Source organism: Halichoeres trimaculatus, unplaced genomic scaffold (assembly GCF_033239565.1).
Source record: "Halichoeres trimaculatus isolate MK-OKI-2021-1 unplaced genomic scaffold, fHalTri1.1 fHalTri1_scaffold_13, whole genome shotgun sequence".
NCBI classification, from domain to species: domain Eukaryota; kingdom Metazoa; phylum Chordata; class Actinopteri; order Labriformes; family Labridae; genus Halichoeres; species Halichoeres trimaculatus.
This window is the reverse complement of record NW_027437191.1, coordinates 22,359,780-22,384,986: the sequence shown is the minus strand read 5'-3', so window position 1 is coordinate 22,384,986 and position 25,207 is coordinate 22,359,780. Positions and strand designations below refer to the sequence as shown.

Below are 25,207 nucleotides of genomic sequence, written 5' to 3'. Positions count from 1 at the left end.
AGTACTGCGCATTCACGGAGGGGCAAACGTAAACAAAGTTTTTGTCAGTTCAGAGGTCATTACAGCCACACAGCACTATCTGGAGTGACACAGACTGCAGCAGAACCAACCCAGAGCAGACCATGATGGAATATGGGTGAAAAACATCAGTTTTTGGACCATTAATGCAGTTTTAGGAGCGACCCTGTCTATGCCCCGATGGATCCCATTATCGGACGTCCACTGCACGATTTTGGATCTAAATATCTCCCGAAGCACTGCTTGGATCAGGAAAGCCTTCTGGGTGAGTATTTTGTTCTACTTCATTCTATAAACAATGTAAAAGCTGTATAAACCAAACTTGTCCTATAAGTTCAGTTTCTCTGTTTTATCCCTGTTTACTTGGTCCTTTTGGCATTGGGACATTTTCAAATCTTTGTGACAAAAGGATAAGCTTTTAATCACGACTATAATCTGCAGATTATTTATTATTTGTTTTACTCCTAAACAAAGGCTCTTGTTATAAAGAAATGTGAAGTTTGATCAGGCTTAAACCAGCTTCTGGAAACTCCAGCAGCACTCGTGCAATAAATAATGCTTCAATTTTCATGTAATATTTTTATTTAGAAGGACGCCGTATGTAGGTAAAAAAGTGGCAGCTGGCTAAATTACCACTCTCTACCTCTATCCAGATGTTTTGTAACCAATTAGGTGACGAAGCATCAGCAGCAGTGAGCAGTGGTCACACTCCTTGAACACACACATATACACACACACACACCCCAAATCTGTCCCCAGCTGGATTCAATATCACACCCTTTGGTATCACACCACTTTGTCTTGGGAGTGTCTTTGTTTGTGGGTGTTGACTTTGTTTTGTGTGTGTGTGTGTGTGTGTGTGTGTGTGTTTGGGTGAGTAGGCGCACACATTTGAGTGTTTGCATTTAATCTTGTGCTGCCAGCTTAGAGCGACATTTCTCCCCGGAGATTAGAGGATGTTAGAGGCGCTGCTGTGGAAATAGTCTCTCTTTCAATCTCTAAACACACACACGCAAGAGAGACAAAGTGGCTGTTTGCAGTGTTGGTGTGTGTGTTTGTGTCAAGCGGGTGATAAGACCCTGCAATCGAGCATAGCTAATATGTTTTGTGAATACTCTAACAGTAAGGATTAAATAATGAGCCATGTGGTCATTAGTTTTGATGATGGCTTTATTAATGCCTGTGTTGTGGGGGTGTTAAAACGTACTTAGGCCTGAGTTTTGTCACTGAGAAAAATACTGCGCTTTCTATAAATCCATATAATGAATTAAAGCAGATAAGATGTACAGATAACACCATGAAATCCTCTTATTACGACAGATCCAAATATACTTTATGACCCAGATGGGTTTTAGCTAAGTGTTTATTGTGTTTCTAATGAAGCCAAGCCTGAAATTCTTGCGTAACAACTTCACAGATGAGCCAGATCAGTAGTAATAAAGTTGGTATGTCTGTATCTACTTTCCAAAGCCCGCCTCCTGCTGTCGTGTCTGCATTTACACAGGTGCTGCATTGTTTTGTCAGACCTGCTGGATTAACATCATCCACACTTGCCAGTTTGCAGCTCCAAATCTGTATATTTAAACATGAGCGTCTGGGAGTTTCAGAGCTGTGGGAGTGAAGCACAACTCGAGATAATCAATCCACAACACAGACTCAAGGAGCTGGCATGACACTGCGGCATCATAGACAGAATATGGGAAGGTGGATCAAAGCACAATTAACATCAGGTCTCTGCCTCACCCTGTCCTTATTGGCTGCTTTAGAGTTTCAAGTCTGTCATTAGAGCCAATTAGATGAGTCTCCCTAAAGATTCTGTCTCATCACTCGCCAGATAATCAAGAGAAATTAAATCTATACGAAGCTCCCTCAGATATTTTAATCCACCGTGAGTCCTTCAGGTGTTCTCTGTCATGCTCAGAACAGTTGTCTCAAACAACACTCGTCATCCTGATTCACTGTTTTACTGTTACTGTGTAAAATGCAGCCTGGTTTCAAGTAACAATACCTCTGAGCTTTAATTATCAGCCCAACCTGTCAGCCTGACACAGTCTCCCTGTGAAAAGTTGTTTGACCCAGTGGCAGCTGCCTGCAGAGGAAGCCAGTCGGCAGTTTATGTCAGCGCAATGATAGAACAGCACAATATCGCAGCAACTCCACATTAATGCAACACTTAAACACAACAATCACGGGAAAAGTATTACAAATCGTGCAACACAGTCCTGTGATTGTGCCATAAAGGCTCCTTTATTTGTTGTAAATACTTTGTTTATTTGACACAATATTAGTGCAGAGGTTCAGGCTGCATGTGAAACAGATTGTTCTCGTTTTCCCAGCAGGATTTTAATGCTTGCATAAATTGAAATGAAAAGGCTTCATAATCCATCCACAGAACTTTTAACTCTTGCTGCATTTACTTGCTTTCCTCATCATAATGTGTTTACCTTTTATTTTTAAAATGTGGTTCAGGATGGCGGTTTGGCTGCTGGTAGTTTCTTACGTAACTGATCATAGGTCCTGTCTGGGGGCCAAAGAGAAGCTTTGTATCTCACTTTCAGGAGGCAAAGCCCAAAGGCAGGAAACTCATTCTCATTCTCTTCGCATGTCTGTGTGTCTGAAGGTTGTGCGAGGCCACCCGGCGTGCAGCACGGAGACCTGGTGAACAAGACCCAAGCCAACCGGGGCTCGTTTCCCCCAGGCACCCTGCTGACTTATGGCTGTGAGCCGGGCTACACTGCGGATGGACCCACAAGCATCATCTGTACCAGCTCTGGAGCCTGGTCCCATCAGCCTCCAGGCTGCGTCAGGAGCAGCGGTGAGCAGCATTCAAACACACATAGAGGAATAATCTCAAAGTACAGGTTACCTTCCCTGTTTACTCATCATATTTAAGTACTCTGCTTTTCAGGTTTGAAAGCCTCGGCATTCAGAGAAACCCATCATAAATGGAATGATTCATTTTCATTGCTCTTTGTAGCTAAATCCATTTCAGTTGAGCTCTTGGGGAGACAGTTTTTTTATTTTTTCCACCTTCCTTTAAAGTAAGCTTTCTAAATCTCTGAAAATGAGCATTTGCACTCCCACACCAAGCTGAAACAAAGCATCACGAGACCAGTTAAATATCTTTCCTCAAAACCAAAAGAGGGGAAAAAAGGAACTTTTCAAACAGGTATCAATTAATGAACACAACAGAAACAATTTCTTCTTCTCTCCCCAGTTTGTTCACCCCCCACTGAACCAGAGAATGGTGGATACCGCTGTCATCCGTCTCCTTGCCACCGCCTCACCCAGAAGACCGTCATCGAGTACTTCTGTGACGAGGGCTACGCTCTGAAGGGAGACTACAAGTTCCTCACCTGCCAGAACGGCGAGTGGGACGGCCCCATGCAGATTAGCTGTCGACTTACACAAGGTTTGATTGTACACCTCTGTAATCACACACGACCTCATGCAGAGTCTGTGACCACAGTTCCACTTACGACTCGACGTCTTCTCTGTGTCCCTCAGACAAGGAGCCGAGCTCCACGCTGGGCGTACCAGCTCTGTCGATCGTGGCATCAACAGCCAGCTCTGTGGCTCTTATCCTGCTTTTAGTGGTGCTGTTTGTTCTTGTACAGCCAAAACTCAAGTCCTTCCACCACAGCAGGTAAGACACACACACACAGATACCAAACACACACCCATCCATTATTGTCAGAGGCCTACTCAAGCTACAAACACACACTGCAAAAAAACTGAAATCTTATCAAGTGTTTTTGTCTTTTTTTAAGTAAAAATTGTCTTATTATACTCGATATAAGCCACTTTCAACTTATCAATCCAGAAATATGTCTTGTTTCAAGTTATCAGAGTACAAAAATGAGGTTTGAATTGCTTGTAACCAGTAAAAAAATCTGCCAATGGAACAAGAAAAAAATGCTTGAAAATTTCCTAGAATAATGTCTTAATACAAGTAACTTTTCTCTTGTTGTGTGAATTTGGCTCATATTGAGTCTAAATAGGAATTTTCTCCTGAAAATAAGACAAAAACACTTGATAAGATTTCAGTTTTTGCAGTGCACTTGTTACCACTGCCAAGGAAGTAATGGTTTTGGGAGAGTTTGTCTGTGAACAACTCAAAAAGTAACAAACAGATCTTCATGAAATTTTCAGGAAATGTTCAAAGTGGGATAAGGAAGAAGTGATTACATTTTGGAGGTGATCCAGATCACCATCTGGATCCAGGATGTTTTCAAAGGATTCTTTATCATTGTGAGATAGGGCCGTTTTCACCATATGTGTATATTACTCCACGATTGATGGTCGGATCGTTTTGCAAAACAATACAAGACAAGGTCAGATTCAGATCTTTGCAATATTCTGGACACTAAGATCTGGAATATGAAATATGTACTGGGTCATCATAATTTTTAACACTGTCAGGTAACAAATTATCATACAAACCTGCAACTAACACCAAAATGTAGCAGACAGTCTGCTGAAAGGGAGTATAACATTAAAGTAGGACCAAAGTGTTGTGAAAATGATACAAGCTGCTAACTCATAACTCACTGAAAATTGAAGTTTGATAGGATTACCTGGCATCAGCCACCATGAAACATCAACAGTCATTGCTGTCTTGACATACACTCTTTTTAAATGTTCAAGTGTGAGAAACTTGAGCTGCAGTACCTTGCCTACACAGCTGCATTAGTTTAATATAGAAACGCCTTCTCAGTGAGCCCGAGGTAAGAACTGTGTAGGAATCCTGCCTGCACAAACTCTCTGATCCTGTCTTGTACTGCCTGCCTGAAAAGGCTGCGTTGTAAAGTGAGGAAGCTGTCACTTCCCCAGATGGCTTAAAAAATAAAAGAGTCCAGTGCGATATCATCACAGACATGAAGACCACATCAGCTCCTTGTTGTCATAGAGCTGTGCATGTTCTTTAACCTCCAAGTTGTTCCTAGCACACTGTCTTTTGTCTCTCTGTGATCAAGTTGAGAAGGAATTTTACATAAGCCCTTTGTTTCTTACACAAACTACAGCTGGCAGAAACTCTTGAAAGCTTTTGTTCTGCTTGTTTTGGAGGAACACTGCCCTTTTTTTTTAAATCCCATAAACCACCTCCCTGTTTGCCTTAAAGAGACACAGCAGAGTCTGCTGTGTATCTTTTCCCGTACACACCTCGTATCTGTTTCTGTTGAAACCAGTTCATAAGTAGTACGCATAAGCAGAGCAACGCCAGGCAACTGGTTGTACAGGATGTCCCATTTTGGGTTTCTGAGAAATGAAAGTAAAAGTAAAAAGGGGTTCTGGCTGCCTGTGCCTGTGAGATAAAAAGCCTCTGTGATTTAATCTAGTGCTCATTGGCACTGTGGTAGATTGTGTGGTAGTTCTGAGGGCTTAGTGCAGCCTGCTATTAAGGGTACAGTCAGCGCTAATCACCTCCTCACAGAGGTTATACTGTGGCACGCTGCACACATGACTCTAAACCTGAGCCTCCAGTTCTGATTAATTGTTTACATCTTTTTGTGTCAGGAGGGAGCAGGGAGTGTCAGGCCAGTCCAGCTCCATCATGGTGGAGGGCGTCCAGGTGACTCTTCCCTCCTATGAAGAGGCTGTATATGGAAACGGTGGACCCTGCGGTGCCTCTGGTCCTCCTCCTCCTTCACCGCCTCCCCCGGCTCCTCCAGAGTCTCGGGTCCCCATCGTGCTTTCTGAGGGTCTACCTCAGGGGGCCACAGGAGGCCAAAGCTCCAGCAGAAGCCGCCATCACAGAGACTTAGACTTCTGCCTCCCATCCACGTCCTCCTCATCGTCCTACTCCTCCCGCCGTCATGCAGAGACAGTACTGGTTCATCAGGCCCCCTCGGCCTCTTCTTCTTCTTCATCATCATGGGCCAGAGAGCACCCTGGGGGTGCATGCGCGGGCCCCCTACCTCTACGTAGAGACTCTGAGAGCAGCGACCAGCACAGTCTGCTCTCTGTGACCTCTGCAGACGAGTTTTCTGATGGTAAGAGGAAAAAGCATGATCCCGAACATCTGCTGGGTAATAAGGATTGAGCAGAAGATATTATGCATTTGACAGATTCAGCCTACAAGTAGATGAGTGAAAGAGTTAAAAGAGCCATGACTTCTTATGACCTAACAACAACAAACCCACCCATGTTGGAATTTCTTTGTTGATGTAATGGTTTGCCTGACTGTGTGGTGGGTAGCCAGCTGACCCTTCACCTCAGCTCTGCTCTAACCCGTCTGCTCTGTCTCCCTCCCTGCAGATATTCCTCTTCTGAAGGAAGCATGAAGTCTGCCAGCTCGCGCTCAGCATCAGCAGCAGAGGACCCCGTTCCCCCGATCTCTCACTGCTGACCAGGACTGACTGTGGCTGTCAACCCACTTCCCTTGACTCCCTTCAGCCGAGAAAAGACTAGAACTATGCTCACCCCATCCCCATGCAACCTCTTCTGCCACCGCTGCCCGTGCAGAGTCAAAAACCAACAAGCGATACATCACAAGCAATGATGGAGGAACACAGAATCAAACAAAGTGGTGTCAGCTCAACATGAATCCTGTAGATCCTGTGTGTAAGAGTAAAGCACTCTGTAAGACAAGGTCGTGTATCATAGGCCATGTATTACCGTACACTCCTCCCAAGTGTAGTTCTCTGTATTAACATCGTACACAGAGGCTTCATGGGAGAAGGCTACAGCAACCATGACACATCCACTGTCTGGGATTACTGCAGATATACAGAAAATAAATATGAGATCACTTGTAATGTTGGCTCCTGAAGCTGCGACGCTCAGAACCTGAATCGTCTTCCCGCTGTACTTGAAGAGTTGTGAGTGGCGGCTGTTTTTTTTTTTTTCTTCTTTTTTTGTGAATGCTGCATGTTGTTTTTAGTTATCGTTGTCACAGCACGGTGGCCCAGTCTGAATGAAGCATGAAGCCTTCCCCGTCTCTCACTCTGTCTCTGTCTCCTCTTGCTTCCCGTGTTTCCGGCGTCAAGCATATGGATTAGTGGGATTGAGAACCACTTCACAGGAGCTAGAAGCAGGATGCAGCGTTTTGACAGAGCATCATGTCACAACTCTTAAAAGAGCTGCTCTTTTCTCTTTCCTGCTGCCAGCTGCTCCCTGAATTTGGATGGTGCTTCTTCTTCTGTCATACAAGTGGGATTGATTGGTGTTTTGGTGCCAGGGATGTGCGTTTCATCTCACCTGAACAAGCCGAGGGAGACATAATGTCACATCCTGTGAGCAAGCTGAGGATATGTTGTCTTTAAACATAATGATTGGGCACGTGAATGAAATTTAAGGTGGTTTAGCTTTCTCCCCACTATTTATTGTTTGGTGTGAGGCTCAGTTTGCTGCAGAGTGCATGTATGTGTGTGTGTGTGTGTGTGTGTGTATGTGTATGTGTGTGCGTGTTTGTGTGTGTCAGCCATTTTCTGATTTTGCCTATTTTCACATCAGAGACTGGCCTCACAATGTCCCCGTCTTACACCACAGGAAAATCTCTCCCAGCACTGAATAAGTCACATGAACAAATCAGCGTCACTTCAGGCAAGCGGTCCACCACACAATGTGTGTATTATTCATCTGCTCTCCAGCTCGAATATTTATCATTTTCTGCTGAATGGCTGGAAAACAGGAGTCTCCTCAGAGGAACTGGCTCACTCCCACCTTCACACTGTACTGAAGACTCACGTTTTTGTGCTTTATTGACACAACTGCAACTGGTTGCAGTGAAAGGATAGAAAAGTTTTTGTTCTAACACACCCCCCACCCCCACCCCACCCCCGCCACATACACTTGCTCACCCTTCCAACGCCAAGTGCAGATTTCAGAGAATCGTGTTATTTTGTTAGAAACCATCCTCTGTTTTCATCACCACTCGAAAAAGCTGTGGTTAAGCTGGTCACCGTGGAAACAGCATGACTCTGGAGGATCCTGAGAATCACTTTTTAAAGCTTCGCTGCTCAGAGAAATAAAAGGAAAAAAGGAACAATCCGTCTAATTTCTCAGTTTTATTTGGCATTCGTGGCTGTGTGTCAGTGTCAATGGCTACATTATTAATGCAAACAATGTTGCCTTAGACTTGTACATTTATTTTCTTCCTTTTTTTTTTTTGGACGTATAATCTCAAGCCTCTGCGTTGGTTGCTTTACAGTACTGCAGCGTGTTCTGTTTTCCCAATGGCCTTACTCTCTTCTTTTCTATTCTATGCATAAAACTGTCTTTGTGTATTTATCAATGAGTTTACTTTGGTTGTGGACACAGCTTAACGAATGTCCAGTCCTCTGTCCTCCCCTTTCCAGCTACTGTGATGATGAAAATGACCATGATGATGATGATAATGATGAACCTATAAGCACCTATATTTCACTATTCTTTTGCTTCTCTTTTGCTACAAGGTATTAAAGTATTTTGGGATTGAAAAGATGAAAAACAGAGATTAACTTTGTGTCCAGAAACACTGTTGTACAGTGTTGCTTCCCAGAAAAAAACAACACATCTTGATTCTTAGTTTCAATGCTTTCAGCTTTGTTTTTCCTCTGTACATGGCAGTGGGTGTGAAGATAGTAATTTAATATTTGTATAAAGTTTAATTTAATTTTACAGTGTGTATATAACTTTCTAATTAAAGCTTTCTTTTGAATGTGTATGATCACGTGTCATTTTTTAAAATTAAAATATATATATCTCACTGACATGAAACACACTTTTCCAGAGAGAAGCTTCACTTTATGTCAGTGTCAGGACATTTCCAGTATCTGTCAGCCATGGAAACGAGTACAAAAACGGTTGTACTGCTCAAAAGAGTATGATTCATTTTTCCTTTGGTTGAGTTCCTGGAAGATTTGAGCAGTGCTGGACTTGGAAAATCTGCTCCTCTTCAATGTCAGCCTGAATGAATACACCAGCCTCCTTCCTGTCATGGTGTAACCAGTATTCAAAGCAATAATTTCCAAGGGTTTCCCGGTGCTGCTAAGGTTTATGGTAGAACATCTGTCATGATACAGCACTTCAGGATCCTCCTCTGAGCCAAGACATCTTTAAATGATCCATAGGTTGGTTCAGTATCTGCTACATTAATTTAAATCACTGTAGTATGTCTCCAGCATAAAGATATCACATAAAATAAAGATAGTAGTTGTATTTTTGAAGCTGATTCATAATGGTGTCCTTACTATGCTGCAGCATTTGGTTAAGCTGTTATATCTTCTTGTGGTGCTTAACTGCATTTAAGTCATCTTAATCGTTAAATTACTACCTTAAACTTTAGGCCTTAGCGTTTTTAATACAAAAAAGTGTAAATATTATCTATTGTCCTTCAAAAGTAACACCCACTCTGAATATTCTCACTGTGTCTGACTGACATCTAGTGGACAAATGTATAAACTTAACCAATGAAAATAGTAAGCGCTTGAAGAATTTCATTTTCTTTCATTTTTCTATTTCAAACACCGTAGAAAATATTCGAAGCATCTGTCCTTGCCGATGTAACGGCAATAATAAAAATTCACTTTAGGCGTATTTTCGACCAAACTATCAAACTGTAAACTAACATATAAAACCTAGTCTGTGTCGCTTGAAAAATTAAGACACTGCTGGACATAACTTTGTTTTAAAAATGTTGACATGCAATACAGTATTTTTACTTCGCGATAAAGGAAAAAAAAATCAAAGGTTTTGAAATGTATCGTTACGACTGATGATATATATATATATATATTTTTTTTTAGAAAAACGTTTTTCAGATTTAAAGTTTTGGGGAATTGTTAGATATCGTTTTCCCTTTTTTGTATGTTCGTTATTTATTTATTAAAAAAGAAGAAGAAGAAGAAGAAGAAGAGGAAGAAAAAGAAAAAGAAAAAAATGACCGGAAGCGACAGCGTCTCAAGCCGGCTGCCGTTGGATAGCTCCGTCATACGTCACGTGGGCTCGTCTTCTTCACCTCCCTGTTCAGTGAAGAGGCTCCATTTTGTTTGATTTTGGCGTTTGCGGTCACTGTTGACAGCCACCAAGGATACACCCTTCCGGGATAACAATTTGAGGTGTGTACTTTGAGATTGAAAACCCGTTACTATCTAATATTGTTTGCTTAAATCGTATTTCGCTATGCATTAGCCAATTAGCTGCAATTAGCTTACTACCCGGCCTTGTTGCAGACGGGGTATGAACTCGACTGTATAGGGCCGTTATTCATCATTGTTATCAACTGATTCGGTAGTTTCAGATTTTAATTGGTCTTATACTGTTACTGAGTGTCTCTGTTGTTGTTTTTTAAGGTAAACTGCATTTTTCACAGCACTAGCATGAGTGGATGTCGTATTTTCATCGGCCGTCTGAGCCCGTCTGCCAGAGAGAAGGATGTGGAGAGGTTTTTTAAAGGATACGGCCGCATCAGAGACATCGACCTGAAGAGGGGCTTCGGCTTTGTGGTGAGTCACATGATGAGAAGGAATCAAAATGCAGGATATTTATCTCTCTACGATAGATGTTTAATTTTGCAGGAAAATGATTCTGCTCACATGCATGCATATCTACAGCGGTCTCATCAATGTGACGCCCACTTTATGCTCCATTTTGTTCTACCTGGTTGACACACCTACACAGGATAACTGCTCATGTCTGTGACTTAATGCTGGATGCAAGTATTTGAATGTAGTGTGGTTTGATTCAAGTTATCAAATGTATTTTCATACTGAATACACATTAGTACTGAGCTATGCTTCAGTATCTTGATACCATCCCCTCTTCATTAATTCACTGCATAGGGTAATATATGCAATGAGCAAAGGGCATTTGCATTTTATCTCTACCTGGTGTTTCCTGGAACATGTTTGCATAGCAGATAAAAGATATGGTGAAAAAACACAAATGTCAAACAGTGTTGATGGGAACATGTGTCTTGTTTGTTGTAGGAGTTCGATGACCCCAGAGACGCTGAAGATGCTGTTTATGAGCTTGATGGGAAAGAGTTATGTAATGAAAGGTAGGACTGAATTTACACCGTTCTCTTACTGTTACCCCTTGAATGTTTTGGTTTTATCCTCCCTTGACCTCCTTGTCTGTGACCACAGGGTGACAATCGAGCACGCTCGTGTGCGCCTGCGTGGCGGCCGTGGCAGGGGAGGTGGCGGTGGAGGAGGAAGATTCTCTGATCGCTATGGCAGAGGATCACAGAACAGTCGGAGGTGAGAATTCAGCGATATCAATGGAGAAAGAACATGACATTGCTAACCTTAAAATACTATGTACTAAAGCTCTTATCATGGGAACCTCTTTTAACGTTCCACCCTCTTGTTTCCAGCCGTAACCCTCCTCCGATGCGTACAGAGAATCGTCTGATTGTGGAAAACTTGTCCTCTCGTGTCAGCTGGCAGGTGAGTGTCACTTCATGTTTTGATTTGCATAGAAAGCCTCTTAAAGCTACAGATGTTATCACCTCCAACCAACAGACTGTCTCCTTCAGTATACACATACAGTTTACATACAGCTGAAAAATCACAAATTAAGAAATTAAACCTGCTAAAATGTTGAAACATTTCATACAATTTTGATGTAATGAATCCCAAATTTGTTTTGTAAAGAGCAGAGCTCTTGTAAATCTGCAGCACATGCAGTTAAATAAAGACTCAAAGAGCAGAGACAACAAAACACTGAATTTGTTTATAATTTCAAATTTTAACCAATTCTTCACCCCTTTATTTACCAGCCTGACTGTTGTGTCATGTGGAAGAGCTCGCTTATGGTGGAGTTAACCCCTTCTGGGTCCTTCTGTCTGGGTTGAGCCTGAGCTGTCAGCCAGTCTGTCCTACTCCTAGTTGATGCCTGCTGGTCTTGTGAGCGCTCGCTCCACACTAGAGGCGCTGGCGGCCCCTACGCTCGCTCGCAACGCCCCCTGTCGAAGGCAGGGGGGCGCCTGGTGTGTGGCTGAGAGCGAGAGAGAGGAAACAGAGAGTTGGCAGAGAGAAAGGAGAGGAAAGAGCGAGAGTCGATGGTGATGGCGTATTGATCGATGGTTCGTTAATTTGAGGGGCTTCGATCGATCGATATCCCCCCTCCCCTCCCCCCTTCTGGTGTTCCCGCACATCGTGAGAGAGACAGAGAGGGTGTGAATGCCTCCCAGGTACCCGTGGATATAATCTGCTGTTATGATGGGCCCGTCCCAAAGGGTTTCGCTCTCAGGTAGTAGTTTCCTCTCTTCCACCCTGTACACTCTCTTTACTGAGGCAGGGTGCCGAGACAAGGGGCGGTCCCGGCGCCGAGCCCTGTGCTCTCCTTGCCAGGGAGGTTGCCATGGGGCTCTAAGTGCCAAATGCTGCCCAGGAGGCGCCACTGCAGATCAGTTCATGCAGCTGGTGTTCATGTCTCTGTAGTTGTAATGAGCCGTGGGTCCAAGAATCTCAAAGCTGTTTCAAACACTCTGCCTCTGCAGACATGGCACAGGTTCTCAAATCTGACGGGTTTTCTAAATTGGGACAAATCTTTCAGGGGTCCGATTTTCTGCATATTTATTTATTGAGCGAACAGCTGATTGACAGAGGTTCTTGGACTCACACTCCTTATCTGCAGTAGCTTTGTAGACCTCTCAGATCTAACCATCTCTTTTTTTGGGTAAATCAGTCCTGTTAATGTCTCAGCTTGTGTTTGTGTCTCAAACCTCTCCGTGAGTTAACTGATGTTTACGTGTGTAGGACCTGAAAGATTTCATGAGACAAGCTGGAGAGGTGACATTTGCGGACGCACACCGACCCAAACTCAACGAAGGGTGAGTCTGCCACCTTAGAAAAGAATATCAGAGTTAGTGGTGTGTGTTTTTAATTTGAGAAAAGGACATTCAATCATCTCCTTTCGTTTTGTTTCTTGCAGGGTTGTTGAGTTTGCTGCTTACAGTGATCTGAAAAACGCCCTTGAGAAACTGTCTGGAAAGGAAATCAATGGCAGGAAAATTAAGCTCATTGAGGCAGCAAAAAAGAGGTGAGTTGTCTGCTGGAGCTTCTGTTCAGTCAGAGACAAAACATCGATACATATTACAGGAGCCAGCTGAGAATTTACAACTCCTGCTCACAGATAATGGCTCCTGATTCAGTTTCATTGATAAAGGCCTCAGATCAGCGAAAGATGAAAATATCTGTTTTATCATATCAGGAATATTGCTTCTTTATTGGGAGGCAAAGTGTGCAGTTATGTGTGAGTGTATTGATTTTTGTTTACTGTGCTTAAAAGGCACTTTCTAGAGAGAGGATCACTTTAGTGTCCATTTAACACCTTTAAGTGCAGACAGGAAGCTGTTTTAGGATCACATTAGTCTGATTGTTTAAGAGATGTGACAATTTATTTAAAAGCTCCTGAACAGTTAAGAAAGATTTTAATGAAAGTTTCATGACTGATCAGAAAAGAATCACTAATCCAGAATGATATAGCTATAACTTCATTGCCTCTTCCTGTTGGAATGATTTGGTGTACGATCTGATGATTGTTTCTTTTCTATTTCACAGGTCGAGGAGCCGTTCCCGGTCTGAGAGCTCTTCCCGCTCACGGTCCCGATCTCGTGGTCGCTCTGCATCTCGCTCCCCCAGGCACTCCCCTAGGCGTTCCCGCAGCCCCGCGAAGGCCAGCAATCGTTCCCGCTCTCGTAGCCGCTCCCCCGCCGGCGGTGCCTCTTCCCCATCCAGTAAATCAAAGGAGCCGACCAAACGCTCCTCCAAGACCAGCAAGTCTGCCACCCCGCCCTCTCCTCTGCCTGCTCAGAGAGCATCAGTCTCTCGTTCGCGCTCCCGCTCTCGCTCACGTTCCCGCTCTCGCTCCCCCTCCACTGACAGCCAGCGCTAGAAGCTGTGGCTAATGTTCCATAAATTAGCTCCAAACCGTTCACACTGCAGCTCCAGTGACCCCGTCTGAAAGCTGTTCCCCTCATGAAATCACGTCATCTCCCTCTCTGGGTTCCTGTCGTACATTTTTAAGTTTTAAACTCAGCTACACAGTCTGAAGGATCCTCTGCTGTTCAGATATTTTTAATGTATTATCGGGCATTTCAGGACGAAATGTAGAAACCCATCATGTTTAGACTCTTGTGGTTTTACACGCTGACTCCTTCCCTTTTGGTTCACTCATCCAATAGACAGTTGATCTGGTTGAGCAGTCCTTCTGTGACAGGGATGATAGCTCGAGTCATCTCTTGAAAACTTCAGCAGGGGGGTCTAATATGCGTTTGGCAAGCTGTGTGACCACTTTCTTCACTTCTTCAAGTGAAACTTTTGCTTGTTGCCAGTCAGATTTTTTTTTTTTTTTTACTAATTCCTCTGTTTTGTTTTTATCACCCATTGTTCTCCTGACCTTTAACCTCTCTCCTGTATCCCTCCCGCAGCTGGTGTTAGTCATATCTACCTTTGGATGCTTGCATGTGCGTTTCTTTAAACAAACTTTAGTCTCTGAATCCTCATTGAACTCTCTTATTAATGCTTAAAGGTCAAAGATGAGCCACCATTATAGCTGGCACTGGCAGCTTCAGTATAAAGGGCACTGTACCATAATGCACATTCTTACTGCGGTTAAACAGCTACAGGAAATAAACTGTATCTTTCATGAATCTTACATTTTCTTGCAGTTGACTGTTGAAGTTTTATTTTGGGGGGATGTAAAAAAAAAAAGTCAACACTTTGTAGAATGCAGTGTATTCTAGCATTGTAATGTTTTGGATTTGTTAAAGGGTTTTGTGTACAGCAGACTTTTGTTTTATTGAGCGTATAATGTGATTCCGAGTTTACCTGTTGGTGCTGTTGCTAATGTTTCTGTGGTTTAAACGAACGTGTAGGCAAGACTTTTGGACATTTTTGTACATAAGGATTTTATTTTCAGTGAAAAATACAACAGACGTTTGTATGGTGTAGGAAGACAACAGGGGTAAACAATAAAAACGATTTCAACTAAATCTCCACTTTGGTTTCCTTCAGTGATTTTCATTTGTTCAAGTAGTTCACAGCCTCATCAGCGCGGCTCTGTCTGTGTCAGCAACAGTTCAAACAGGAAATAAAAGCAGATTCATTCTTACATCACACCGGCCCATTTGGAGACTTTTCTTCCTCTGTCTGTGTCGGCTCGTACTTCTCTGGAAGTCAAGTGGTGACAGTTGGTTTTTAGAGAATAAAATGAAACAGTTTCAGCTAAACAGTAAACATTACTCCTCTTTGCAGTAGTTTTTTACCTGCTTCAGCTCATATTAGGTTTATTAAATTAAACACAATGTAACAACAGGTGAAAATGCTGTTACTTTTTTTTTTTTTTTCATTTTTTACCTTTTCATTTCTTAGAGTTGTTGGCACCCGACACAAGTTTAACAAATCGGAAAAGTTTGTTTTTTTCTTATTTATTTATCGTTTTTATCCTCAATTTCTGTTTGGTTTGGTTTTGTTTTACATTAAGTCTAAAAGTCTTTTTAAAATCTTTTTGAAGCAGTACTAAATGTTTTGGGAGTTATCTTGCAACTTTTTTCAAGTAGTTTTACACCTTTGGAAGGGTTGTTTTTTTTGTTTTGTTTTTTTTATATACATGTGTCAGGGTTTTACATCTTTTTGAGGTTGTATAATATATTTTTCTCATTGTTTTACATGTTTGAAAATTTGTTTTGCTGTCTTTAAAGAAGTTACAGGTTCAAAACTCAAGATCATTTCATGTTACGAGTTGTAAAGTTTTTTTTATATCTTTTGAAATTATTTTGCATCTTTTTAAGTAAAACATCTTTTGTTTGTAGTATTACATCTTTTTCAATTTGTTTTGCTTCTTATTTTAAGGTAGTTCAAAAAATTTTAAGTATTTTTACATCATTTTGAAAATGTTTTGCATATTTCAAGTATTTTACATCTCACTGAAGTTGTTTAGCCCTCAAATTCTTTTCATGTTCCTTTGATCTTTGCATTTTATTTAGAAAACTGTTTAAACAGTAAACATTAATTCTCTGCAGTAGTTTTGTACCTTTTGAATTTGATAGTCTCTGGCAAGTTTTTTTTTTTTTTTTTTTTTTTTTTTTTTTACATCTTTTTTATTTCATTTATTTTGTGACCTTTTTGAGTGTTTTTTTTTTTTCATATTTTTTTGTATGCAGTGAATTATTTTAATGTCTTTACTTTTATTGTTGGAAGGTCACAGAAAAACATTGAGGTCCCCGTGAATTTTTAGATCTCTTAGTTAAATTTCTTTGTTTAGCATGATTAGAAGTTGTATTTATCCATTAAGTTGAATGAACTTAACAACTAGAACAGATAGCTATCAGGGTGAGGCAGTGGTCATGTTTGCACTCATTTTTAACTCATTGTTTAACTGCTGTCTATGTTGTTGAGGTTGAAATATTAATATTTTACAGCAGCTCTTTGTTGCTCATAAACCAGTCATAAACCAGGTGTGTTCTTTGTGTCCCTTTTCTATATGAACATTGAGTCTTCATAAAAACCTGAGCCTTACCTTTCTCATTTCGTGTTAAGTATTGATGAGTCCTGAAAATCACGATCAGCACCGCAGCCTCGATCAGCTGCAGACATCCGTAGACCATGGGGAAGAGGAAGAGTGGGCCGATCAGCTCCATGGGGAAGGCCAGCTTCAGGATGGTGGTGCACAGCTGGATGTTCTGACAGCCCGTCTCCATCGCCACTGTCCTCCGCTCCCTGCAGAGTGGAGGGTCAGGTATTATTACCCTTTTAATCTCAGAATATCCAACCAGAGTTTAACATGAAACGTGTGTGTTTGACTTACTTGTGTGTGAGATTGAAAAGAGAGGAGATGATGTATCCAAAGGAGTATCCTATAAGGGGCATGAGGGAGCCGACAGCCATGAGGCGAGGAGCCAGGACGTTCAGGACAGAGCCTCCAACTCCAACACTGACCAGAGTGATGACGACCAACACAGCCATCATCAGAAGTATGATCCCAGCCTGGAAAGATAGGAACAAAGGTTGGTTACGTTTTCCACTTTTGATTTTTCAACCAAAAATCAAAGTTAGACCCAGCTCTAAGCATGCAGTTACCCTGGTGATGGTCTTGGAGTACTGCGGTTTGTAGTAGTTGAGCAGAATGCCGATGCCGCAGGGGATGAGGATCATGGCCAGAGATTTAATGATGTCCAGGTAAGGCACAAAGTCCTGCAGGTTACCAAAACCCTGACAGTAGAGGAAGAGCAGCAGAGGCATCATTCCCAGAGCCAGCAGGGTGGAGCAGGACGTCATCACGATGCTGAAGGAGAGAACCAGGAGGGGATACCTTACATTAATGACCTATGACCCTTTGATTGGCCTGCAATTGGGTTCATACATGCCACGTATTTGTAGGTTAGTATGCTCTGATTTTCCTGGTCCAGCTCACTTCAGATTGACTAAAGCTGTATGCATCCTCCAAACTAAAATATGTTTAATAGCAATTGATGTAGAGGTCAGACTTTTATAATTTTTTTTCACAGCATGTCTCTGCTGTGCGTTGTTATGATAAATTTGGCCTGCAGAGGGTGCTGTTTAGGCTCTAGCGATGCAGGATTGATGTGTTTTACATATGTTTCAAAATGTTGAAAGACTGCAACATGCAACAGTCACCTTTACACTGCATCAGAGTAAATTAATATGCATTGTGACAGTAGAATGTGCCTGTGAATTTATTTACAACTGTGTGTCAGATAAGTTTCTCATTTCTTATTCTTGCATTGGTATGTTTGTGTATTGCTGTAAAATACTTCAAGCAGAATATACAAAAAAGTTTGCAAACAAATGCCACAAGAAAATGAAAATATTTAGAAAAATCCATTTGTAAATGCTATGACCATGTAAGTGTAATGTCAACAAAAGATGCTCTTTAGCAGCTACAGTTTCAGTTTATGAAGCACACACAAATGACAAGATCTGCTGGAAAGCTGTGAGCCAGATAAATCTTAACCTCTTAATCTTAAGACGCTGTGTCCACCTATTTGGAGATCACATTACATTACATAGGCGTTGAGAAGCACACATAGAGAAGATAAACTGGTGACAGATATGAGGTGTGAAGGAACAATATTTAAAGCTCCTAATAACAGTTATCAAAGGTATATGTAAAAAGGTCACCCTGGATATACTAACAAACCAAGTCATTATAATTAAATGTGACTTAAAGTCCAGTGTGATTTATATATTTTGTTTTCTTCTTCATGAAAAATTTTATGACTTATACTTACTTACTTATACTTAGTTTATTACTGCCAAAAATTAATGTTGTAAATAAATATTCAGGCAGGCAGTGTTTCTAGCTAGATTTTTTTCAGTTTATTTTTTATCTTTTCAATTAATTTTCAACCTTCACATCTTAAATAGAATAATCAACTCCTCCTTTTACGACTTTATCTCAATAGTCTGCATATTTTTGTATTAAAGGAGCACGACCTGATCAGAGCTGAATACCTGATAATGACTCGGGTGTTCAACGTTGTTGTAGTCTTAATATGAGTGTGCACGGGGGGTCATTTACATTTTAAAAGGTTGTAAATTTAGTTCAAGCAAACTTTAATATTTCATAGTCAGCTTTAATCATATCAAACATAATGATCCAACAACAAAAATATGGCTAGTGAAAATGCTGAGTGGCTAGTAACTTTGGGAAACCACTAGCCACGGTGGCTGGTGAGCAAAAAAGTTAATGTCAAGCCCTAATGTCTTACTTATCCAAAATGCACACCAGACAAAAGCTTGGGTTTTAAGAGGTTAACACAACAAAGGATTTAAAGACAACGTGACAACATCCACAGCTGATGGGGGACTCTGTGTAGAACAGGGTGAAAGGTAAAGTCGTAAAAAGGAAAGTCTTTATGGAGCTTTTATGAGCCGATAGGTAAAATCCCACATGCTGTTACACACATAAAGATAGGGCATGTTCTGCTTATCAGATACAGGATGTTCTTTGATTTGGCAAGCATCCTCAACTGCAGCGGCACAAAAAAAGCATGTTTTAATGTTGCTGAGTCAGAGCCTGTACATCAACGGAGACAGTATTCATTTTACGAGAGGACTGAGACAGTAACAAAAAAAGCTCAGCAAACATCATAGCAGTGTTTGCACATGCACAGAGTTCTGCACGTGTTAACACAACGTTTCCCACAACAGTAGTCTCCCAGACGTCACCTGTCTGTTTCTGATATGGATTTTTGAAGCAAATCATCAGTTTCAGCTATAGGGCGCCCGTCAGTTGGGCGAATTTGAGATCTTAATATCCACTAAACTGCTAAGTTAGAAAAATTTCACCTCCCCATACAGTGTGGGCTGACAGACAGGAGATGTTTTTTGTACCAGGCTGTAAATGGGTTAATTTCTGCTGAGACTTCCGGAGCCAGCCTCAAGCTGACACTCAAGAAACTGCAGATTTCTGCAGGTTGTTAACATGTTATCTTACTGTTAAAATCTGCTTTCTTGTCTTTGTTTTTCTGTAGATTTCAATGTTTCTGCAGCAACCCTCTAGTGGTCACTCAAGGCACTGCAGTTTTTAACACTTTCGCAGAGGGTACGTATTTCTAAAACCAGAGGTTGTGGCTTGATGATGATTTTGTGTCATGCAAACAGTCATACAACAGCAAAACAGTTTTGCCCCAGAGTTAGACTCTGATAGACCTGACATCTTAGATATTTTGTCAACATGACACATCATTTTTCTACTTTATTTCTTGGCTAATGAACAGCTCCTCTTGATGGTCAGGCTTTGAAATTGAAACAGAAATGACAGAATATTTACTTTAGGGTACAACTGGTTAGAGTATGAAAAATGGTCAGTTGATGCAGTCAAATGAGGAAACATGAGAATAAAAGCTTACAGGCTGTCCGGAAATTTTAAAGATGCATGTGTGAATATCATCAGCAGTATTCACACATGCACAAAATTCTGCATGTGTGAACACTGCTTTGTTTCTCAAGTGTATCAAGGTTAAAAGATGTTGATGTCATAGATGCCTTGGCTTTATACTAAGTAGCATGTGATGATTAATTAGCTCAAACAAGGAAGTGATAGAGAAAAACCATGATGTGAATGTTTAAACTTTTGAGAAATACAAATAAGCTTCCCACAAATTTTAAGGTCAGTGTAATAAGTAACACACAAAGTAGTGATGTAAGTGTCTGTGTGTTTTGGTTTGTGTGTACCTGAGGTTCATGTCCCCCTGCAGAGCCAGCGCCAGGATGTTGGACAGGGTTCCTCCAGGACAGCAGCCACAGATCAGGACGACCACAGCTGGGATTTCAGCCAGCTGGAACGCCTGTAGAGCAACACATGAATGATTCAGAGCTCTGCTCCTGTTTGTGTCTCAGGTCAGGGTGTTTAACATATTTGATGCTGGCGTGGGAAAGACAGTCTAATATGTTTAAACATCTGTGTAAGAGCTTTTCTGTCCAGTTCTACAAGTCTCTTTAATTTCACATTCAGGTAATGATGATATTTTTTACCTGTCTTTTAGTTTGGTCACTCTCCTTGAACTGCACAGAAATGTACATTAACATGTGTACTGTCCCTTTAAATAAATAAATAAATTAATAGATAGAAAATAAGGTTCCTAACTGAAGTTGTATATCAACTTCCCATCATTTGGCTCATGTTTAGGCTACATTACTTTGCAATAGCATGAAACTTTTTGATCTGGCTACTGCTTTACTTGTAATCTCTTGGATTATTTATAAATGTGAATAAAAGTAAAATGTTATCTTAAAGACCTTATTTCATAAGAAAAAATACTCTCTAAATTTGTCCTCACTTGATCTCTGCCCACTTTAAACCTCACGGTGAAAAAATTGAACCATGTGGGTCAGTAAAACATCAAGAGGACAGAGTTAACTCCACTTTGCTACAATTTAACCTCATTTTCATCTGTTGGTTGAACAGGCCCCGAATGCGCTCGAATTGGATGATTTTTAACCCAGTGATGCTTCCTGATGAAGGTGTGATTGTCTGACTGTTCATATCAGAGCTGAAGAACCCACCAACCTTAGCCAGGCCGAAGGCTGTCAAAGGCATGACACCGTACTGAGCCAGCACTGCAATCCCCACCCCCTTAGGTCTCAGTATGTGACTCTGAAACAAAGAGAGTGAGATCAGTTTTCGTCCATTTGAAAACATATCTCAAACACACTCAGGGATTAACAGCCAACGTCATCATAAAGATGCGCACGCATCTTGACCGCAGAAGCAGAGTTTGGCTCCATTCATTCAGACGAGTTATCGTATTTTAAACACTAAATTCAACCTGTTATCAGAATAAAAATGTACGGTTGTTTTATGGTCAGTTTTTTTAAACGATACGATGCAACAGAGGCAACGTCTGTCAAGTTTTGACCGTCACAGAGCAACCGGTGCTTTGGAGCTAATGGCGACCATGCTAACAGGTGACTCACCCCGCTCTACACAGTTTTTGCCCTCAGCTAACAATACAGTCTATAATGGCCGAGAGTCACAGTTAACAGGGCCACACTTCACACTGAAAGACCAGCGACGTCTGTGGGTAAATAATTAACCCTCTGGACGTTGTTTTCTGGTTCTTTTAGTATGAACTCTTTTAGTATGGTCTCAGACTCAGCAGTATGTGTGCTTTTATGGTCTGGGAGGGTTTCTGATTTATTGACACACGTTTACGTCCTGGCATGTCACGGATAATGCAAGTATGAGCACGGAGTGACAGTTGTGTGTTTAAATTGCTCTCTGGGTACACGCTGGATTTCTCCACTAAAAACGTCTGTCCACCTAATATCTGTCCACTTGCTGATCTCTTCTATCCACTCACTGCTTTTTTACAAACCTGGGAGTGGTTTACCGTCCGTCAAAGTGATGACATTTAGTTTAAAATGTGTTTTTCAGTGGTTAACTCCTCTAAGTTTGCTGACTAAACATTATACTACACAGTGCTTCTGGACCCAAGTTGCGCACGCATCCATCGTTGTTGATAAATAATCTCTCTAAAAATCACCTTGATTTTGGACACCTCCATGGTACATCCCATAGAAACCATTGTGATGGTTAACACAACTATCAGCAGCAGGTTGATGGTTTTGTTGATCACAGGTGGCATGACAGGAACAAAGGTGCTGTTCAAGACTGTCGTGTTGAAAAAATAATCCTCATACTCCATGGAATCTTGATCTGAGAACAAATCCAAGGTGTTTTCAACGACTTCTTCCATGTTGGAGTGTCACACTGAGCTGAAATCTGAAACAAAGTGACAAACAGGTAGGCCAGGAACAGGTTAACAGATTATTTACAAATGCATTTCAACAGTATAAAAATGGTTCCCAATCAATGAACCTCTCTGTCCTTCCAGCTTACAAATGAAATGTTACACCCTTGAGGAAACAGTCTAGCACACAGCCTATCTAGATCTCTTTGCTCATGGCCTCACAATGTGTTTATGGAGGAGAAAACTTGAAAGTAGTACCCCATGAAGTGTGCCCACTGGGTAAAGTCTGTTTTTGTAAACATAATAACACTCCTGCTCTCACTCTTCAGTAGAGAAAACATGGTGTAGTGTTTAGAAAGGCACACTTCAGGTAGAGGAAGCGTGATGTGGTTTTCCTTTGTATCATTACCATCAGAGATAACAAGTTGCAGTGCCCACAAAGGTGGTCTTTATTGGAGAAAACAAAGGTGTTTTTCTTCTATGCCCTTCAAGGAAAACAAAACTTAACTTGGGAAATTCAAATTACCCACTGGTGGAGAAAACATGATCACGCTCTGTCTAGAAAAGTACATCAAAATCCTCTTCCAGTGGAAATATCAGAGAAAAAGATTGCTCCCCAAAGTGTTTATTGTGCAATGTAATCATAAGGATTTGCTGTTCAAAGTGATGAAAGTTTCATTGTATTCTTTTTCTTTGCATTTCCAGTGTAGAAAATATGGCTCAGTAAATACATGAATGCATGTCGAGTGGAGAAAACATTTGAGATACTATTAAGAGCCTTAAACATAGCACAGTGCCCTCTTGAGGGTCTGAAACCTGGAGAAATGAAAGTTTTCTTGGATGCCTCTTCTATTTAGAAAAAGAAAAATTTTGTGCATGGTAGAAGTAATAACAACAATCATGAAGACACTTCCTGTAGTGTCCCTCTAGTGGTGAAAATTTGATTGCATTTCTTCTCTTTGCATTTCCAGTAGAGAAAATATGATTCTGTTAATTTCAGAATGTGTGGTTAATGGAGAAAACATTTGAGTTAGAGTGTCCTAAATATTGTACAGGTCCTTCCTGGGGGTCTCTCAGTTGGAGAAAATGAAAAGACTCTCTTGACGCCCTTCATATTTAAAAACGTGTTTCAAGGATCCTAGTTTTTGTGCCTTCCTAGGGGAGGAAACATGGCACTTAATGGTTGCATCAGTTGGAGAAAACAGAAGCGTTCCATATAGTGTGTTCTCTCTGCGAGACAAATGTTTTGATGAAAGCTCAGATAGCCTTTTTTGTTGAGATAACGTCACAGTGCTCCTTGCAAAACAGCCTCCATGTGGAGAAAACAAGACAGCAGAACTTTTTCGAAGTCTTTCAAGTGTATGAAACAAGAGCCAAACCCTATGAGGAGCTACATACCATAAAAAGAGTTGTATTGACTGCTTGTCGGTGATTATTATATAATTTTAAATTCTTAGCTCTTTTATCACCGGGTGTTACATGATCAGAGAGACTGCTGAGGTTTCCAGAAGCTTTTCTTTTAATCATCAAACAATGAGACTTCACGCTAAGCTCTGAAGACCTTTACACTCAGCTGCGTCTAACACACAGACTAAACCTTTTAATCATGTTTGAGGTTTTTGAGTTTTTTAGGGAACACAAAATCTCTAAGAAATAAAATCTGTCACTTTGCATTTTAAAATAAAGTTTGATCTTATTCCTTTAGAACACCTTGCATCTTTGTTTTGGTCTGTCCCCGCCTTAAGCTGTTACTTAATGATCTCTTAACCTGTGCAGCGCGTTTACAACATGTAGTTAAAAGATAAGCTTACAACCCTTTACATTCAAACAATCCCACAGCTCAGCAATGTGCAGCAGCAGTGAAATGTGCTGAGTTTAGTGTTAAAATAAAGCATCGCCTCCTCAAAGATTCTCACATTACACCTGCATTTTTTCTCTCTTTTTGTCTTTAACTAACTCTTTAGAAATTTTAACACGCAGTATATACAGAAATGTCTGCAGGAAGGGTCTGAAATGTTCCTTATCCCTTCACTCAAAAGGAAAATCACTGCATGTGCTTCTTCCTCACTCTTTCACATCTCCAGACTCCACCACATCCTCCCTACAGGTACGCTCACATGCTGCGTGCAACAAATTACCTTCACAGGATTTCTCACATCTTTTCACCCACATAGAAAGAAACAAAAACTAGAATGAAAAACACCACAGAATCTCACAGACATGTCACTCAGCTCCACACTTACTCTTTGGTTGCTCTGAAGGTGAGAATTGCACACCTGTTCTTGAAGAAAGTAGCACCCATTAAAGGATTCCCTCATAACACACTTTAAGCAACAGTCTGAGGTGTTAAAACAAGCTGAGTGTGTTTGAATGCAAAGTGTTTCTTACCTGTTGGGCCAAAGGTTCCTCTCTGCTCTCCTGTCTGCTCCACAGTCCCTTTCTCTTCTGCCTGCTCTCTCTTTTCATATCACTCACACATGTCACATGAAGGCTGACGGCTGTGCACAGCTGCCATCTAGTGCACGCTTTTTTACCAAAGAGGGCTTCCTAGATCTGACTTTACTTTGTGAAAAACGCAAACAGTTCAGAACTTCTTTGACAGGTGCATGCAGAGATGTATATTTGTAAAGTCAGTCACTAAGTTAATCAGACCTCCTTGTTCATCATCACAGACTGATGAAATCAAAGCTCACCTGTCCTTGATTTGATTTGATTTGATTTTTATTTGTCTCAAACAAGCACATAAAAACAAACAATATTTGTAATAGGAAAAAAAAATAGCACACAATGATAAAGTGCGAGTTCGAGAAGGGGCTGAAGGAAGCAAGGCTTATCAAGTTCAGCCCCCCCTTACACTGTCATATAATTTCATAATTCATACAATATAGTATAATAAAACAAACAACTTGAATATAAAGAGAACCTTAGTTAAAAGCATGTTGACTGACTCAATTATTTGAAAAAATAAAAAAGATTATAAAATTAGCTGTCCAGTTCTTTATAGCAGAACAAGAGTGTTTTTTTTTGTAGTTACTTTTAAAT

The 25,207-nt window shown here is 41.0% G+C and overlaps 3 protein-coding genes across 4 annotated transcripts in view; 2 read left to right on the top strand and 1 right to left on the bottom strand.

Moving 5' to 3' along the window:
* Positions 1-8,663, top strand: part of susd6 (sushi domain containing 6) — a 40,252-nt gene extending 31,589 nt beyond the window's left edge. The window contains exons 3-7 of the mRNA XM_074685768.1: positions 2,639-2,833; positions 3,236-3,430; positions 3,526-3,664; positions 5,536-6,011; positions 6,277-8,663. Of these exons, the coding sequence (XP_074541869.1) occupies positions 2,639-2,833; positions 3,236-3,430; positions 3,526-3,664; positions 5,536-6,011; positions 6,277-6,302 (1,031 nt within the window). The 3' untranslated portion in view covers positions 6,303-8,663. The remainder of the gene's footprint in view (positions 1-2,638; positions 2,834-3,235; positions 3,431-3,525; positions 3,665-5,535; positions 6,012-6,276) is intronic.
* A 1,257-nt stretch (positions 8,664-9,920) lies between these two features.
* Positions 9,921-14,941, top strand: srsf5b (serine and arginine rich splicing factor 5b). 2 transcript variants are annotated; one of them, XM_074685466.1, is made up of 8 exons: positions 9,921-10,058; positions 10,293-10,445; positions 10,929-10,999; positions 11,088-11,201; positions 11,318-11,390; positions 12,705-12,778; positions 12,880-12,987; positions 13,509-14,941. In XM_074685466.1, exons 2-8 carry the CDS (start codon positions 10,320-10,322, stop codon positions 13,840-13,842), a joined length of 900 nt encoding a protein of 299 aa, XP_074541567.1. In that variant the 5' UTR covers positions 9,921-10,058; positions 10,293-10,319; the 3' UTR covers positions 13,843-14,941. The 2 variants fall into 2 exon arrangements, with proteins under 2 accessions (XP_074541567.1, XP_074541568.1); XM_074685467.1 differs by having other exon boundaries at positions 9,927-10,058; positions 10,313-10,445.
* A 102-nt stretch (positions 14,942-15,043) lies between these two features.
* On the bottom strand, positions 15,044-22,171 carry slc10a1 (solute carrier family 10 member 1). Its single transcript, XM_074685465.1, has 7 exons — positions 21,959-22,171; positions 20,983-21,069; positions 20,148-20,260; positions 17,028-17,232; positions 16,756-16,934; positions 16,468-16,667; positions 15,044-15,118 (listed from the first exon to the last, which is right to left on the bottom strand). The coding sequence occupies exons 1-7, from the start codon at positions 22,169-22,171 to the stop codon at positions 15,063-15,065; spliced, it is 1,053 nt and encodes a 350-aa protein (XP_074541566.1). The 3' UTR covers positions 15,044-15,062.
* Between the last annotated feature and the right edge of the window lie 3,036 nt (positions 22,172-25,207).

Bases quoted from the DNA above. Each gene is read 5' to 3' on its own strand.
- srsf5b (XM_074685466.1), top strand. From the start codon at position 10,320: ATGAGTGGATGTCGTATTTTCATCGGCCGTCTGAGCCCGTCTGCCAGA. The intron at 10,446-10,928 runs GTGAGTCACATG...TGTTTGTTGTAG, and splicing joins AGAGGGGCTTCGGCTTTGTG to GAGTTCGATGACCCCAGAGA. The intron at 12,779-12,879 runs GTGAGTCTGCCA...TGTTTCTTGCAG, and splicing joins CGACCCAAACTCAACGAAGG to GGTTGTTGAGTTTGCTGCTT.
- slc10a1 (XM_074685465.1), bottom strand. From the start codon at position 22,171: ATGGAAGAAGTCGTTGAAAACACCTTGGATTTGTTCTCAGATCAAGAT. The intron at 17,233-20,147 runs GTACACACAAAC...TCTCTCCTTCAG, and splicing joins CAGGGGGACATGAACCTCAG to CATCGTGATGACGTCCTGCT. The intron at 16,935-17,027 runs GTAACTGCATGC...CTATCTTTCCAG, and splicing joins ACTCCAAGACCATCACCAGG to GCTGGGATCATACTTCTGAT.